The 15261-nt window shown below is 39.1% G+C and overlaps 1 protein-coding gene across 1 annotated transcript; it reads right to left on the bottom strand.

Moving 5' to 3' along the window:
* Window positions 1-2072: 2072 nt before the first annotated feature.
* Window positions 2073-3506, bottom strand: LOC105103817 (olfactory receptor 11A1). The gene is made up of 2 exons (XM_064491238.1): window positions 3405-3506; window positions 2073-3053 (listed from the first exon to the last, which is right to left on the bottom strand). The coding sequence occupies exons 1-2, from the start codon at window positions 3504-3506 to the stop codon at window positions 2073-2075; spliced, it is 1083 nt and encodes a 360-aa protein (XP_064347308.1).
* Between the last annotated feature and the right edge of the window lie 11755 nt (window positions 3507-15261).

Here is a 15261-nt window from a genome sequence, read left to right as displayed (position 1 = left end):
TATACTATTATTATTACTATTATTCCTTTCATATTACAGACGAGGCATCTGAGACTCGAAAAGGTTAAGTCATTTGCCTAAGTTAATATGTGAAGGAACTGGAATCAAAACATAGATCGGTCCACTTTTTTTCTGCTATACAACAGTGTCATGGACATTTGACCAATGATTAAAAAGATGATGATCTAAAATTTCTGACTTTAGGAAGAGGCAGGGGGCTGATTATGAGGGTCAAGTTAGGGGTGAGGGGAAGAGCTTGGAGCTTCCTCAAAACCCTTGAAATAATGCCATGAAGGCAGCCACATGCTCTGTGCAGGGCTTGGGACCCGTACCTGTAGTTCCTCCTGGACAATTTCCTCCCTATCTCCCGACTGTCCTCAACACCCCTCACGCAGGGAGAAGCCAGCTCTCTGGGCATGGTGTGAGGCCTGCATCCTGAGGAGGGCGCTCCCTGCTCACGCTATCTCAGTCCTCTCCCCGGGACATGGGCACACACAACACAGGCTTTCACTTTTGACTTTGATGGAAACAAAACAAAAACACCAAGGAGACGTTTAAAATACTCACATACAGCCTAGGTCCTGCCCATTTCTGGAGCAAAATTCCAGACAGGGAAACCTTCTTTTTTTTTTTTTTTTTTTCTCTATATTCCCACTTTATCCAGACAGGACCCTTGTCTATTCCAGATTTTCTTCTTTCTTCCAGTTCCTCTCATTGGCCCTTTTTGTACAACTATCTAACTTCCACCTCTCGGGCTTACATCTCTTTATATCCACGAGTAACTAATTCTCCTTTTTCTGCTATCATCCCTTTCAGCCCTGGAAACCTTGCTCTCTCCTGCATCACTTGTGGGATCACTTGCATCATTTGTTAAGTGCAGATCCCTGGGTCCCATTTCCAGAGGTTCTGATTTTTGTAGGTCTGGTGAGGAGCCTAGAAATCTGCATTTGTAAACTACTCCAGATCATTCTGAAATAGGTGGTTTACATGGCATGCCTTGAGAAACATGTTGATATATTTTTTAAAAATTAGAAATGTTTTTGTGTCACTTTCAAAAACCTTTAAAGAGTCCCTGATGGAGACAAAATTTCAGAATCCTGTCATTGGATTTAATTTCTTTTCTTCCTTTCTCACTTAATTGCCTCCTTTCTTGCCCCTACAACTTCCTGGTCCAACACCAATGACAGGAGGACTAATGGGAACTCCCAGAAAAACGGCCTAATTGGCCTCCTGGGCTGCAGGCATTAGGCTCCTCGCCTCTGACTGACCCTCCCTTTCCCAAGCAGAAGCTGTGTGTGTAGTGGAAGTGGCTCTCACCCCACCACTACCTGCATCACTGCTCTAGAGACTTTAGGACCAAGAGTTTTGTTTCTCTTTTTCTGAGATTTAAAAAAATTATTTATTTGTGTGTTGGGAGGAAGGTAATTAAGTTTATTTATTTATTTAATGGAGGTGCTGGGGACTGAACCCAAGACTTCACACATGCTAGGCATATACTCTACCACTGAGCTAAACCCTCCGCACTCTGAGATTTAATTTGAAGCCTGTCATGAGATCTTACCTTAATTCTTTTTTTCCCTTTAAAATTAAAATTTTTATAAAATTATTTTTTAACTGATGCAGAGTTGATTTACAATGTTGTGTTAGTCCTGGTGTACAGCATAGAGATTCAATTATATATATATTCTCTTTCATTATAGGTTATTACAAGATACTGAATAAAAATTCTTAATGGTTCTTCTTGCTATTTCCCTAACCCTCCTTTCCCTGTCTGCCAGCCTGGGTCCTTGCCATCTTAGATTAACAATCTGAAAATTCCCTACTTGCTGTTATCCTCTGCCCCTTCTTGCATTCTTTTCAGTATTAATGAATTCATTTTCAGCTAATGTTTAGGGAGTGTCTACAGTATTTAGGTCCTGCGCCAGGCATGAGATTTTGATCCCTACCCCCATTCCAGCTGGAAAAATGAAGTTTCCCTCATTTTGTTAGACATCTATTTTCAATCCCACAGTCTCCATCTTTTCATTGCAGGAGTCTCCAGTCCTTTAGACTTTAAGGGGCTAGGCTGGAATCTAGGAAGAAGTCAGTAGTTGTCTTATTCCTCTCTGTGGGGTATGTCCTGGGATGAGCTGTCCCCAGAGCCTGAGAAGGGCCCCCTTTACCTCTTGGTTCTTGAGGCTGTAGATGATGGGGTTGACCATAGGGGTGAACACAGTGTAGAGGACAGAGAAGGCCTTTCGGAGGAAGGGGGCCATGTGGTCTGTTGGGGCTATGTAGACCACAATGAGGGTGCCATAAAACACCCCGACTGCACTGAGGTGGGAGAAGCAGGTGGAGAAGGCTTTCTGCTTTCCACGACCTGAAGGTACTCGCAGCACAGTCTGTAGGATGAAGGCATAGGATGTCACAATCAACAGGAAGGGGGCCAGTGTCAGGAAGCCTGAGATGCTCACTCCAGCTCCCCACATGACCCTCACATCACCACAGAACAGCCCTACAACTGGAGCAAAGTCACAGAAGTAGTGGTCAATCTCCCTGCTGCCAGGGAAGAGGGGCAGATGGGCTGCCAGGGCCAGAACGAAGGCAGAGAAGGAGAAGCCACAGAACCAGGTTCCAGCAGCCAGGCAGCCACACAGCCAGGTGCTCATCAGAGCAGGGTAGTGAAGGGGGTGACAGATGGCCAAGTAACAGTCATAGGACATGGCAGAGAGTAGGAGGCACTCTGCTGCAGCCAGCGAGGCAAACAGGTAGAACTGGAACAGACAGCTGACCAGCGAGATGGTTTCCCTCCCTTCCAGGAAGCTCCGCAACAGCTGAGGCGCGATGTTGGAGGTGTAGCCAATCTCCAGCAGGGAGAAGTGGCCGAGGAAAAAGTACATGGGTGTGTGGAGAGTCTGACTGGAGGCTACAGCCAACACGATGAGGGCGTTGCCCCTGACTATTATCACATAGATGGCCAGAAAGAGGGTGACGGGGAGGAAGCCCAGGTGTTGCAGCTCCCCAGAGCCCTCTAGGATTAGCCAGGTGGTCTGGTTCTCGCTGTCACTACTGGTCTGCTTTCCTCATCTAGATCTGGGCCCAAGAGAATAGAAGAAGGCAATATTAACCAAGATAGGATTATGACCACACACCATGCTTGGCTTATTCGTTTGTTCATCACAGCAAGCACTGGAGCCAGGCTTTGTTGTCTCCTATTTATAGAAGAGAAACTGAGACTCAGTGAATTCAAGCCAATTATTAAAGATCACGATGGTCAAGTCATGATTTGAACCCAGGTTTGCTTGACTCCAAAGCTCCTACATGGTCTACTGTCCTACGGTGCTTTCCCAAATCCTTTCTGAGTGATAGAAATGTGAGTACCAGAGAACAGTATAGGGCTTTTCCAATCATCAAGAGCTATTTACCTGACAATCCTGGCTGAGCATGAACAGGAGAACCATATCTGGTAAACTCTTCTGGAAGGGTGTCCATGACTTCCTGGGGAGGTGGTCCTGCTCTGAGGTCATGCCCATTCCTGGAACAGCCACTCATCTCACACTATTTCCTTTTTCCAAGAAAATGAGACTAAGAAATCCTGATAAGCAGTATATACCACCTGCTCTATGAGAGATGCCGTATAGAAAGATCTGAATTAACTTATATCCCACTCTCCTGGGAAACTATTCTTTTTCCTTGGACAAGTGGCCTGGTGACTGTTGATAACGCCGTGTTCAAACTTTTCCTAATCAGTTTGTTGGGAGCCTTTTTCTCTTGGTTCCCCTCCCCTATATTCCCTATACAGGTCAAATGCTCAACTTATCTCACCTAACTATGGATTCTTTAGAAATTTCTGCCCTGGCATAAGACTTCTTCTCTCACTTATAGCAGGAAGATAATACCAAACACACAGGAAGACCTTGATAAGTACTTGTGGAATGAATGAATAAGTAAATTGGTTATAATAATTTTTCAACAGTAAATAGCCATGGAAAATTGCAGTCTCTGAAAAAGAGGCACTTAAATGATTACTGAAAGAGAGAAGGAATCTCTGGGTCCTCCCCTAACTGATGGAATATTGGAATATTGCTACTCAGAGCCTGAGATGAAACCATGATTAAGATTGGAGGTGGAAGGGGTATGTGTGTGTATGTATGTGTGCGTGTGAATGTATGCGTGCGTGTGCATGTATGCGTGCGTGCGTGTGTGTGTGTGTGTGTGTTATGGTGAAGAAACCAGAAAGCCCAATATGATATAGAGTTTTCTCATTTTTGAAGTTAAGAAAGATAACAGTCCACATGAGCAGATGGCAGCGTGAACAAAGAGTCTTTGTGTTCTTTTCCTGGTCCTACCTGTCCTGGTTTTGACCTTACATCATGCAGATACACATTGGTCATAAGCAGGGGTATAGACATAGAGCAAATAGAATACTTTCATATGTTTTTGAACATATTTTGCCTTCTATGTACTGGTGACTTCTTAAAGAGCTATGGAGAGACTTGAGATGAGAATGGAATAGACTCTGGGTTTATTCCAGAGGGAAGAAGCTACTAAAACTAACCAAACCAACAAACCAAGTCAACTGACCCAGAACTTTTCACGTCTGGACTCTGTATCAATGCTTATGACCAAAAAGTTACTATTGCTCTTGCTAAAGTGAATTTGACCTTAGTTCTGGTAAAATTCTTGGATGTTTTACAGAATGTTTGGAATTCTCATAAGGAGACATCATCAGGAGCTATCTCATGTTAATTACAATGTGAAACATCACATAATGTCTTTTATTGATAGAATTAATAATTTAGTAGATTAAAAGTTAGTAGGTCTGGAGAAAGCAGTAGGAAAGGGACATGTTAATTTCACATAAAGCTTCACAGAAAAAGATGATGACTGTGAGCGTAATAAGAATACTCTTAGTTTGGCTACTGTATGTCAAAATTATTCATTAATGACTGTCTGAAAGTCTGACAAAGATGTCTAGTGAAAAGGAGATGGTTTTGGAGATCTTGTCTTCTTCACCTATTTTAGCAGTGACTTCGACAGACACAGCAAATGTGCACGGCTCATTGAACTTCAGACGATAAGAAACAGAGGGGAAACCAATATTACAGGAGATAGAATTATAATTCAAAATAAGCTTGACCTTTGGAATGCTAGACTAAAAACAAGATGAAATTTAACAAGGGCACATACGAAATCTGCATGTAGCTTTAACAATCAGTTGATAAAGTACAGGAAGGGTAAGACCTAACTTGGTAGCCATCTGTGTGAAAATGACTTGAGATTTTTTTGACTATCATGATTTAGGACTTAGTAGCTGTGAAGTATGAAGAACATACAAAGAATGTGGAGATATTTAATCTGGAAAAGACAAAACTAATGGAAGACTATGATAGCTGGTTTCATTATTGAAGGAATTCTTATTGAAAAAGAGGGATTATAGCTAGCCCACAGAGGGCAGAAAAAGGACCTAGGGGGTGGTTGTGGTGGAAAACCCACACCCACCTACCTGTGCTGGTTTCGTCAAGGTGATTCTTGTGGGGCTAACGATCGTTATTTACAGCATGATTTTGGGATCTGAAAATAAGGTAAGTCTCACTGGAGAGGCTCAGAGTGGGGGAAATGAAGTTGCTTCCTAGAGCCTCCAGAAGTTTGTTGGCAAATATGGGCCCCATTCATTGGAACTTCCTGGAACAAACGCGAGACATTTAAAAAAAAAAAAAACATGGCCAGCTTCTGAATTTGTTTAGGTTGGGTCAGAGGTGCTTCTCTCTGTAAACAAAGAGTAGTGTTGACCCAGATGATTTCTAGGTGTGCAGATTCAGTAGAGAGTGGACTGACCAGCTTTGGGCTTGGAGTTAACTCCTTTTCTCCTGGTTGTCTTACCCCTGGACTAAACTCTCCTGCCAGCCTACAGCTCTGTGGACTTTCTGCTTCTCTCCTCTGAAAGCTCCATGTTATTGGCGTCTTCCTACCCCAGCGTACTCACAGAAGACTGTTGTCTCCATTCTGTACGTGCTGCTCTGGTCACTACTGCCTTTTCTAGAGCAAGACAGCCTCCTTCCCTTATGGGGGTTGAAGAAGAGCCTCCCTAGGGAGGAGATGTAGCATAGAGTCACCTGGATGAGCTGCATCTTTGTTTTTGTTCCAGGGGAATGTTTTAGTTCATCAGGGACCACATCCAGGTGTTTCACTCAAACCTAATGACCTCTTCCTCATGAAATAGGGACTGAAAAGATGTAAGAATAGCCATGATCAAAATCAATATTTATCTAATAATTTATAAGTCATAAAGCAAATATTAACTTATTTAATAAATAGCCAATACTCAGAATGAACAACAAGGTGAAAGGTGAGTATGCTGTGATTTGTTCTTGTACCACTGGGGTGGATTATCTAGAGTATGACCTCAAAGGCTAGATTAGCAGTCTTTCTACTCTGGCATGGGTTATGACCTGCGGTCCTGCTTTCATCCCTTAACAGGGAGGAGGCAGGAGGAAACAGCTTTATAATTCTGTAGATGATTAGTTCTGTTTAGTTTGGTGGTTTTTAACATCACAGATGTACATAAAACCAGGTCAGTCCCCTTAAAGAGAATGCAGGCAGATAGTAAGGCGCAGCTAAATGACGATGTAAATGACAATGTAAAGCTAACTGACGACGTAAAGAAGCCACCCTGCTGCAAGAGCAAAGCACTGAGTTCCTTCCACAGGAAAGCAGAGAGCAGACCTCGGCCAGAAGGCGGACAGCACAGGGTCACAGCGGGGGTTGGATTTTCCTAGTAACAGACTAGGATGGCTCTTCCTGGAAGAAACTGGACAAGTGTCTTACTTTGACATGTGAAAGGCAGAGTGGAAAGACTTGGATGAGGAAAATGTGACCTGCAAAGAGTAAGGGGCAGACTGTCTCTGAGGGAGTAGCTGAGAATAAAATATGGCTGCCTAGGTCTTGGGATGTGTAAAAGGGGGGGGGGGGGCAGTGAGAAAGATGAGAATAAGAGCCTTTTCTAGGTAGAAAGGAAATCCAGTGTTTATTATAAACTTAGAATTTATGATAATAGTCAAAAATATCCAACTTGTGTTTAAAAGTTTAACGTCAGTTTTTTTTTTTCCTGGAATGTTATCTGTGAGTTTAAAGTGGAAATGAAGGGTCTATATGCCGTTTTCTAGATATTAGATTATGTTTTTGTATAACACTGTGTCCTGACATTAATTCATTCAAGAAATACTTATCAAGTATTTACAGCGTGTCAGGCACTGTTCTAGACTCTAGGTATATAGCAGCAAACAAAGCAAAATTTGGTTAGTAGAGTTATCTGGACTACTTTGTTCCCCATGCTTTGACGATGAGTCTGTATTACCCTGATCAGACTCCTCTTTCACCCAGAGCTGGCTTTCCTGAATGCAGAAATCCTGCCTGGGAGAAAATTCATTTTCAAAGGACTAGCTTCTTGTATCCATCATCCCAACTAACTGATATAAGCATCAAGAATGAATGGAGATTTGGTGATAGCCATTATGGAAAACAGTATGGGGATTCCTTAAAAAACTGAAAATAGACTCGTCCTGTGAGCCAGCCATTTGCAGCAACATGGATGGACCTGGAGTTCATCATTCTAAGTGAAGTAAGCCAGAAAGAGAAAGAAAAGTACCGTATGATTCTTGTAATAACCTTTAATGAAAAAAATTTGAAAATGAATACATGTATGTATATGCATGACTTGGACATTGTGCTGTACACCAGGAACTGATGCATTGTAACTCATGGTACTTCAATTAAAAAAAAATACCATATGATACCACTTATATGTGGAATCTTAAAAAAAAAAGACACAAGTGAACTTATTTACAAAACAAAACAGACTCACAGACACAGAAAACAAATGTATTGTTACCACAGGGGAAAGATGGTGGGAAGGGATAAATTGGGAGTTCGAGATTTGCAGATAATAATATATATAAAATAGATAAACAACAAAGTCCAACTGTATAGCACAGGGAACTATAGTCAGTAACTTGTGATAACCTATAATGAAAAAGAATATGGAAAGGAGAAAAAAGAATGAATAGAGAGAATATATAAAGGAGGATGTAGTAAGACCAGATAGCAAAATAACGATACAAAAGGAAACTATTTAGTGAATATCTCTATGTGCTGGGCAGTTTGATAAGAGTTTTACAAAATGATCTCGTTGAAGCCTCACAAGAATCGTAGAAGGTAGTTATTATCATTATCTACAATTTACATACACCAGGCAACTATAGCATAGAGAGATCAAGTACATTGTCCAGGATCATAAAATTAGTAAGTGGTGAAGCCAAAATTTAAATCTGACATTCCACAGTTTTGCCTTTGGATAATAGAGGAGAAGGGTAAATAGAAGGTATTAAGAAAAAGAAGAAAACGGTGATGGGCTGGCCTGGAAATATGATTAAGTTGTTATCTTCAGATGCTTGCTACCTCCTAATTTTAAGTATTGTGGAACAGACACACAGATATACAGACATTCATAAAATGTACCCTAACTTGGCTCCTATTGATTGTCAAAATTTCATCCTGGAAAAAATATGAAGTGGGTGTTATCAAACAATGGTCTCAGTCATTAACGAAGTCTCAATAAAGCCCTTCTATAATACCTCACTGTGAGCAGTAAAACTTCTGGTGAACCTTGCAGGATAAACTTGTTGCGACCACATGAACTAATATTCTCAATAAGGCTGTTAGTTTAACCCAGTAAAATGTTGGAGGATATTTAATAAAAGTAAAGTTTGACTTTTGGAATAACTGATCATCCTGTGTTATTCTTCATGAAGGTAATTAGATAGCCAGGCCAACCGCCTTTCAAAACTAACTTTGGATCATGGCAATAAAAACATGTGAACAGCACATTCACGTTAAAATAACTCCATTACTTAAAATTTTATTTCCTTCCAGTTTTTTTGTTCTTTACATAGTTGTAATTGTCATCATATATACAATTTAAATCCCGGTACTTCACCTAATATTTTATTGTAATCATTTTATATATGTACCTCTATTTAAACTGATCATATAACGTTCAGTATGTAGGTGTAGCAGAATTTGCCCAACCACTTTTGCACGGAAGCTTTGAGTCTGTATATAGACCAAATGTATAGATCATTTATATTTCAACCTTCCACTAAATGGGAGGTCATTTATCTTCTTCTTACATATCCACTGATAAGAAGTTAATATATTCTGGGTACTATTTAACATACATATTTTGAACCTCACAACATGTTGGGCATTATTGGATGATCAAGACACACGATTTTCCCATAGATAATTATGGTACAATAGGGAATATGATACCTGCCACAAAAGAGCTAGTTTACTGAGATTACAGAGAAAGAAATAAGGGAAATTAATGGCAAAGGTGGAATATGAGCTAGAATTTAGAGGACAGACAAGGTTGTAGAAAATTAGAAGTGAGGATAAGTGTCTTCAGTTCCTACCTATTGAGGAGTTAACTGTTGCAGGTTAGCTCTCCTGATGTACACAGCTACATAATGGATACAATGTATGAAGTATCTGCTTTCAGCTATTAGAAAACATACAGTACAGGACTGCAGCCCCTGAGAGAAGGGAAAAAATTGAGGTGAGCCTGCCACCACCTCAGCTTTCCGCCTTCACACAGTTTCTACACCCAAAATCTAGGAAGGGCATGATTTCCTTGCTGAGTTAAAGAGACAGAGATCAGAGTTTGAGAAGGTAGAGATTGTTCGAATCTGTGGGCAGAGGACGGGGGAGATGTACAGAGAAACAATTCTAGAAACCTGTACAGGGATCCCCACAAGACTTTAGCTGAATATTACTAGAAGTATAAATTGAGTAACTATTGGAATTCATACAGAGTGGGAGATATATGAGGTCCAGTCTAATTTTTTTCTTTTTTGGGGGGGAGGCAATTAGGTTTATTTATTTTAATTTATTTATTTTAATAGAGGCGCTGGGGATCGAACCCAGGACTGTTAATTCTTTTTTTTCTGTGTGTGTGTGTGTGTGTGTGTGTGTGTGTGTGTGTGTGTATTTTTTATTGAAGCATAGTCAGTTTACAATGTTGTGTCAATTTCTGGTGTACAGCATAATGCCTCAGCCATACATGAACATACATATATTCATTTTCATATTCTTTTTCACCATGAGTTACTACAAGGTATTGAATATAGTTCCCTGTTGTTCTTCCCAGTATGAACTTGTTGTTTATCTACTTTATGTGGATTTGGGAGTTCGAGATTTGCAGGACTGTTAATTCTTACTCTATTCTGTTTCTGTATGGGTTAGGAACTTATACATTATATCTATATTCTTTTACTAGTTGACCTGAAAGTTTTAGTAATATATTCTTAATAAAGTTAGTTAATATCTCAACCATTCTCTTGTACAATACACGGCCTTAGGAAATTTTTACTCTAAGTATTGTCTGACTTACATGTTCCTATTTTCAATAATTTTAGTTTTGAACATTTAACCCCACACACTAGATGTTGGTATTATTATCTTTTGTTAAAGGTCATGTTCCCTGGGAAACAGATTCTGAGATGGAGGTTGGTGCGCAGGAAGTTTATTGGAGAGTGCTTTTGGAATCAGCACCTGTGTGTGGAGGGGAAGGTGGGAAGCTGAAGGAGGTAGGATTGGTCAGAGCAACAAGTTAAACTGTGGTGCAGTCACAACAAAGTGCTCAGTTAATCTCACAAGAAGCTCAGTGGCCCTGCAGAGTCGTTCCCTCCTGAGGCAAAGGGGCTCCCTTCTCCCGAGGGTGATTCTCAGAGACAGATTCTGCCACCTGCCTGCAGATAACCCTCCTCGCAGCTGCAGGAGTGAGTGTTTTCATCTGCAAGGGGTGGAGGGAATCTGGTCTCTGCACCATACCATCCACTACAGTCCATCCTTGATTAGATGTGGATAGGTAAACACGAACTTTAAACCTGAGTGAGAACAGGACAATGGTTTTATATTCTCAGGAGGGACCATTACAATTATTGTTGTTGTTAATTATTCTATGCCCTGAGCCATGACAGAGGTAGACAGCTTTTCTGATAGTTCTCTCTGCTAAAAGCCAAAGAACTAAAAGAAAATTTATCATCACTTTTGGAGATGATGTGATTATATGATTAGAAACCCTGAAACATTAGTGAAAAAAAAATACTAGAATTTATAAGATATTTTTGTAAGGTGGCCATGTAGAAGATATAGTTACAAAAAAGTATTTGTTCTCTGTACTATTTATAAATGACTAGAAATGGAAAAGGGAAAATATCTCATTTATATAAACAAAAAAGTGTCATATATTTAGGAATAAATTTAATTAAAAAGGCACCGGATCTGTATGGAGAGCAACATAAAACCTTACCAAAATATGTAAAATAAGATGTGAGTAAAAGAAAAATACATATATCCCGAGATTAAAGTTTTAACATCATGAAAATTGACTTTAAAATTATTATTATGTATAATATACACAGTCCTACTTTAAATGTTAACAGATCTTTGGTGGCAATTAGATAAAATATGTTAAAATTTTTATAAAAAATGGATTAGAAAAGTTAGGCATATTTTGAAAAAGAAGAATAGTATAATAAGAATTTAAGAATATGTAGGATACAGAAGGAACATATGTCACATAATAAAGGTCATATACAACAAGCCCACAGCTAATATTATACTCAGTGGAGAAGGCTTGAAAGCTTTTCCTCTTACATCAGGAACAAGACAAGGGTGCCCACTGTCACGACTCCTGTTCAACATAGTTAGTACTAGGAGTCCTAGCTAGAGCAGTTAGGCATGAAAGAAAAAAAGGTATTCAAATCAGGAAGGAAAAAGTAAAACTGTCTCTGTTTGCAGATGATATGTTCTTATACATAGAAAATCCTAATGATTCTACCAAAAGGCTGTTAGAACTAGTAAATGAATTCAGTAAAGTTGCAGGACACAAAATCAACATACAAAAATCTGTACTATTTACCGCACTCACATGACAAAAACAAAATACCTCATTCACATCAAAAACAAAAAGTGTCACATTCCATTCCATTTATAAAAGCATCAAAGCCATTAAATTATTAGAAATTAATTAAACCAAGGAGGTGAAAGACCTATACACTGAAAATTATGAGAAACTGATGAAAGAAATTGAAGAAAATACAAATAAACAGAAAGATAGCCCATGTTCATGGACTGGAAGAGTTCATATTGTTAAAACAGCTATACTACTCCCTGACTTCACACTGCTAAAAAGCTACAGTAATCAAAGTAGTATGGGACTGACACAAGAAAACACATATAGATCAATGGAACAGAATAGAGTCCCCAGAAGTATAGGCCTCCCCATAACACATCATCAATTAACCTAGGGCAAAGGAGGCAAGAATATACAGTGGGAAACCTCAACAATTTTAAGAAGATAGAAATTATCTCAAGCATCTTTACTGACCACAATGCCATGAAACTGGAAATCAACAACAGAGAAACAAAGGAGAAAAAAAGGAAAGCATGGAGATTAAACAATATGTTATTGAAAAAACAATGGATCAATGAGGAAATCAAAGCTGAAATTAAAAAATACCTTGAGACAAATGATAATGAAAGCACAACCACTCAAAACCTATGGGACACAGCAAAGGCAGTGCTAAGAGGGAAGTTTATAGCGATACAGGCCTTCCTCAAAAAAGAAGAACTATCTCAAATAAACAATTTAACCCACCACCTGAATGAATTAGAAAAAGAAGAACAAAAAGCCCCAAAAAGCAGCAGAAGGAAGGAAATAATAAAGATCAGAGAGGAATTAAATACAATAGAGATTAACAAGACCATAGAAAAAATCAACCAAACCAAAAGCTGTTTTTTTGAAAAAGTAAATAAAATCGACAAACCTCTGGCCAAACTCACAAAGAAGAAAAAAGAGAGAGCACAAATTAGCAAAATAAGAAAGGAAAATGGAGAAATTACAACAAACAAAATAGAAATACAGAATATCATACGAGAATATTATGAAAAACTATATGGAACCAAACTGGATAACCTAGAGGAGATGGACAAGTTTCTGGAAACATACTGTCCACCAAAACTGAATCAAGAAGAATCTGAACACTTGAACAATCCGATCACTAGAAAGGAAATAGAAACAGCAATTAAAAACCTCCCTACAAATAAAAGTCCAGGACTGGACGGCTTCACCGGGGAATTCTACCAAACATACAAAGAAGAACTCATACCAGTCCTTCTCAAACTCTTCCAGACGATTGAAAAGGAGGGAATACTCCCAAACTCATTCTATGAAGCCACCATCACCCTGATACCAAAACCAGGCAAAGACACCACAAAAAAAGAGAATTATAGGCCAATATCACTGATGAACATAGACGCCAAAATCCTCACCAAAATTTTAGCAAATAGAATCCAACAACACATAAAAAAGATTATACATCATGACCAAGTGGGGTTCATCCCAGGGACACAAGGCTGGTTCAACATACGCAAATCAATCAGTGTAATACATCACATCAACAAGAGAAAGAACAAAAACCACATGATCATCTCAATCGATGCAGAAAAAGCACTTGATAAAATTCAACACCCATTTATGATAAAAACTCTCGCCAAAGTGGGTATAGAGGGAACATATCTCAACATAATAAAAGCTATATATGACAAACCTACAGCCAGCATAGTACTCAATGGTGAAAAACTCAAAAGCTTCCCACTAAAATCTGGGACAAGACAAGGATGCCCACTGTCACCACTCCTATTCAACATAGTCCTGGAAGTCCTAGCCACAGCAGTCAGGCAAGAGAAAGAAATAAAAGGGATCCAAATTGGAAAAGAAGAGGTAAAAGTGTCATTATATGCTGATGACATGTTACTATATATAGAAAACCCTAAAAGGTCCACACAAAAGCTACTAGAGCTGATTGAAGAATTCAGCAAGGTAGCAGGTTATAAAATTAACGTTCAAAAATCAGTTGCATTTCTTTACACTAACGATAAATCAACAGAAGAAGAAAGTAAAGAAACAATCCCCTTTAAAATAGCACCCAAAGTAATAAAATATCTGGGAATAAATCAAACCAAGGAGGTGAAAGAATTATACACAGAAAACTATAAACCATTGATGAAGGAAATTAAAGAAGACTTTAAAAAATGGAAAGATATTCCATACTCTTGGATTGGAAGAATCAATATTGTTAAAATGGTCACACTGCCCAAGGCAATCTACAGATTTAATGCAATCCCTATCCAATTACCCAGGACATATTTCACAGAACTAGAAAAAATCATAATAAAATTCATATGGAACCATCAAAGACCTAGAATTGCCAAAGCATTACTGAAGAGAAAGAAAGAGGCTGGAGGAATAACTCTCCCAGACTTCAGACAATACTATAGAGCTACAGTCATCAAGACAGCATGGTATTGGTACCAAAACAGACATATAGACCAATGGAACAGAATAGAGAGCCCAGAAATGAACCCACAAACTTTTGGTCAACTCATCTTTGACAAAGGAGGCAAGAATATACATTGGAATAAAGACAGTCTCTTCAGCAAATGGTGTTGGGAAAACTGGACAGCAGCATGTAAAACAATGAAGCTAGAACACTCCCTTACACCATATACAAAAATCAACTCAAAATGGATTAAAGACTTAAACATAAGACAAGATACAATAAACCTCCTAGAGGAAAACATAGGCAAAACATTATCTGACATACATTTAAAAAATTTTCTCCTAGTAGAAATAAAAGCAAGAATAAACAAATGGGACCTAGTGAAACTTACAAGCTTCTGCACAGTGAAGGAAACCAGAAATAAAACAAGAAGAAAACCTACGGAATGGGAGAAAATTTTTGCAAGTGAAACCGACAAAGGCTTGATCTCCAGAATATATAAGCAGCTCATACGACTCAATAAGAAAAAAATAAACAACCCAATCCAAAAATGGGCAGAAGACCTAAACAAGCAATTCTCCAAGGAAGACATACAAATGATCAAAAAGCACATGAAAAAATGCTCAATATCACTAATTATCAGAGAAATGCAAATCAAAACTACAATGAGGTATCACCTCACACCAGTCAGAATGGCCGTCATTCAAAAATCCACAAATGACAAATGCTGGAGGGGCTGTGGAGAAAGGGGAACCCTCCTACACTGCTGGTGGGAATGCAGTTTGGTGCAGCCACTATGGAAAACAGTGTGGAGATTCCTCAAAAGACTAGGAATAGACTTACCATATGACCCAGGAATCCCACTCCTGGACTTGTA

Source organism: Camelus dromedarius, chromosome 11, assembly GCF_036321535.1.
Source record: "Camelus dromedarius isolate mCamDro1 chromosome 11, mCamDro1.pat, whole genome shotgun sequence".
NCBI classification, from domain to species: domain Eukaryota; kingdom Metazoa; phylum Chordata; class Mammalia; order Artiodactyla; family Camelidae; genus Camelus; species Camelus dromedarius.
This window is presented reverse-complemented; position numbering and strand designations above follow the sequence as displayed.

What these genes read in the sequence shown, in the direction of transcription:
- LOC105103817 (XM_064491238.1), bottom strand. Translation starts at nt 3,506, where the DNA reads ATGACCTCAGAGCAGGACCACCTCCCCAGGAAGTCATGGACACCCTTC. An exon ending in TGCTCAGCCAGGATTGTCAG is followed by an intron (nt 3,054 to 3,404) that starts GTAAATAGCTCT and finishes TGAGGAAAGCAG; the next exon opens with ACCAGTAGTGACAGCGAGAA.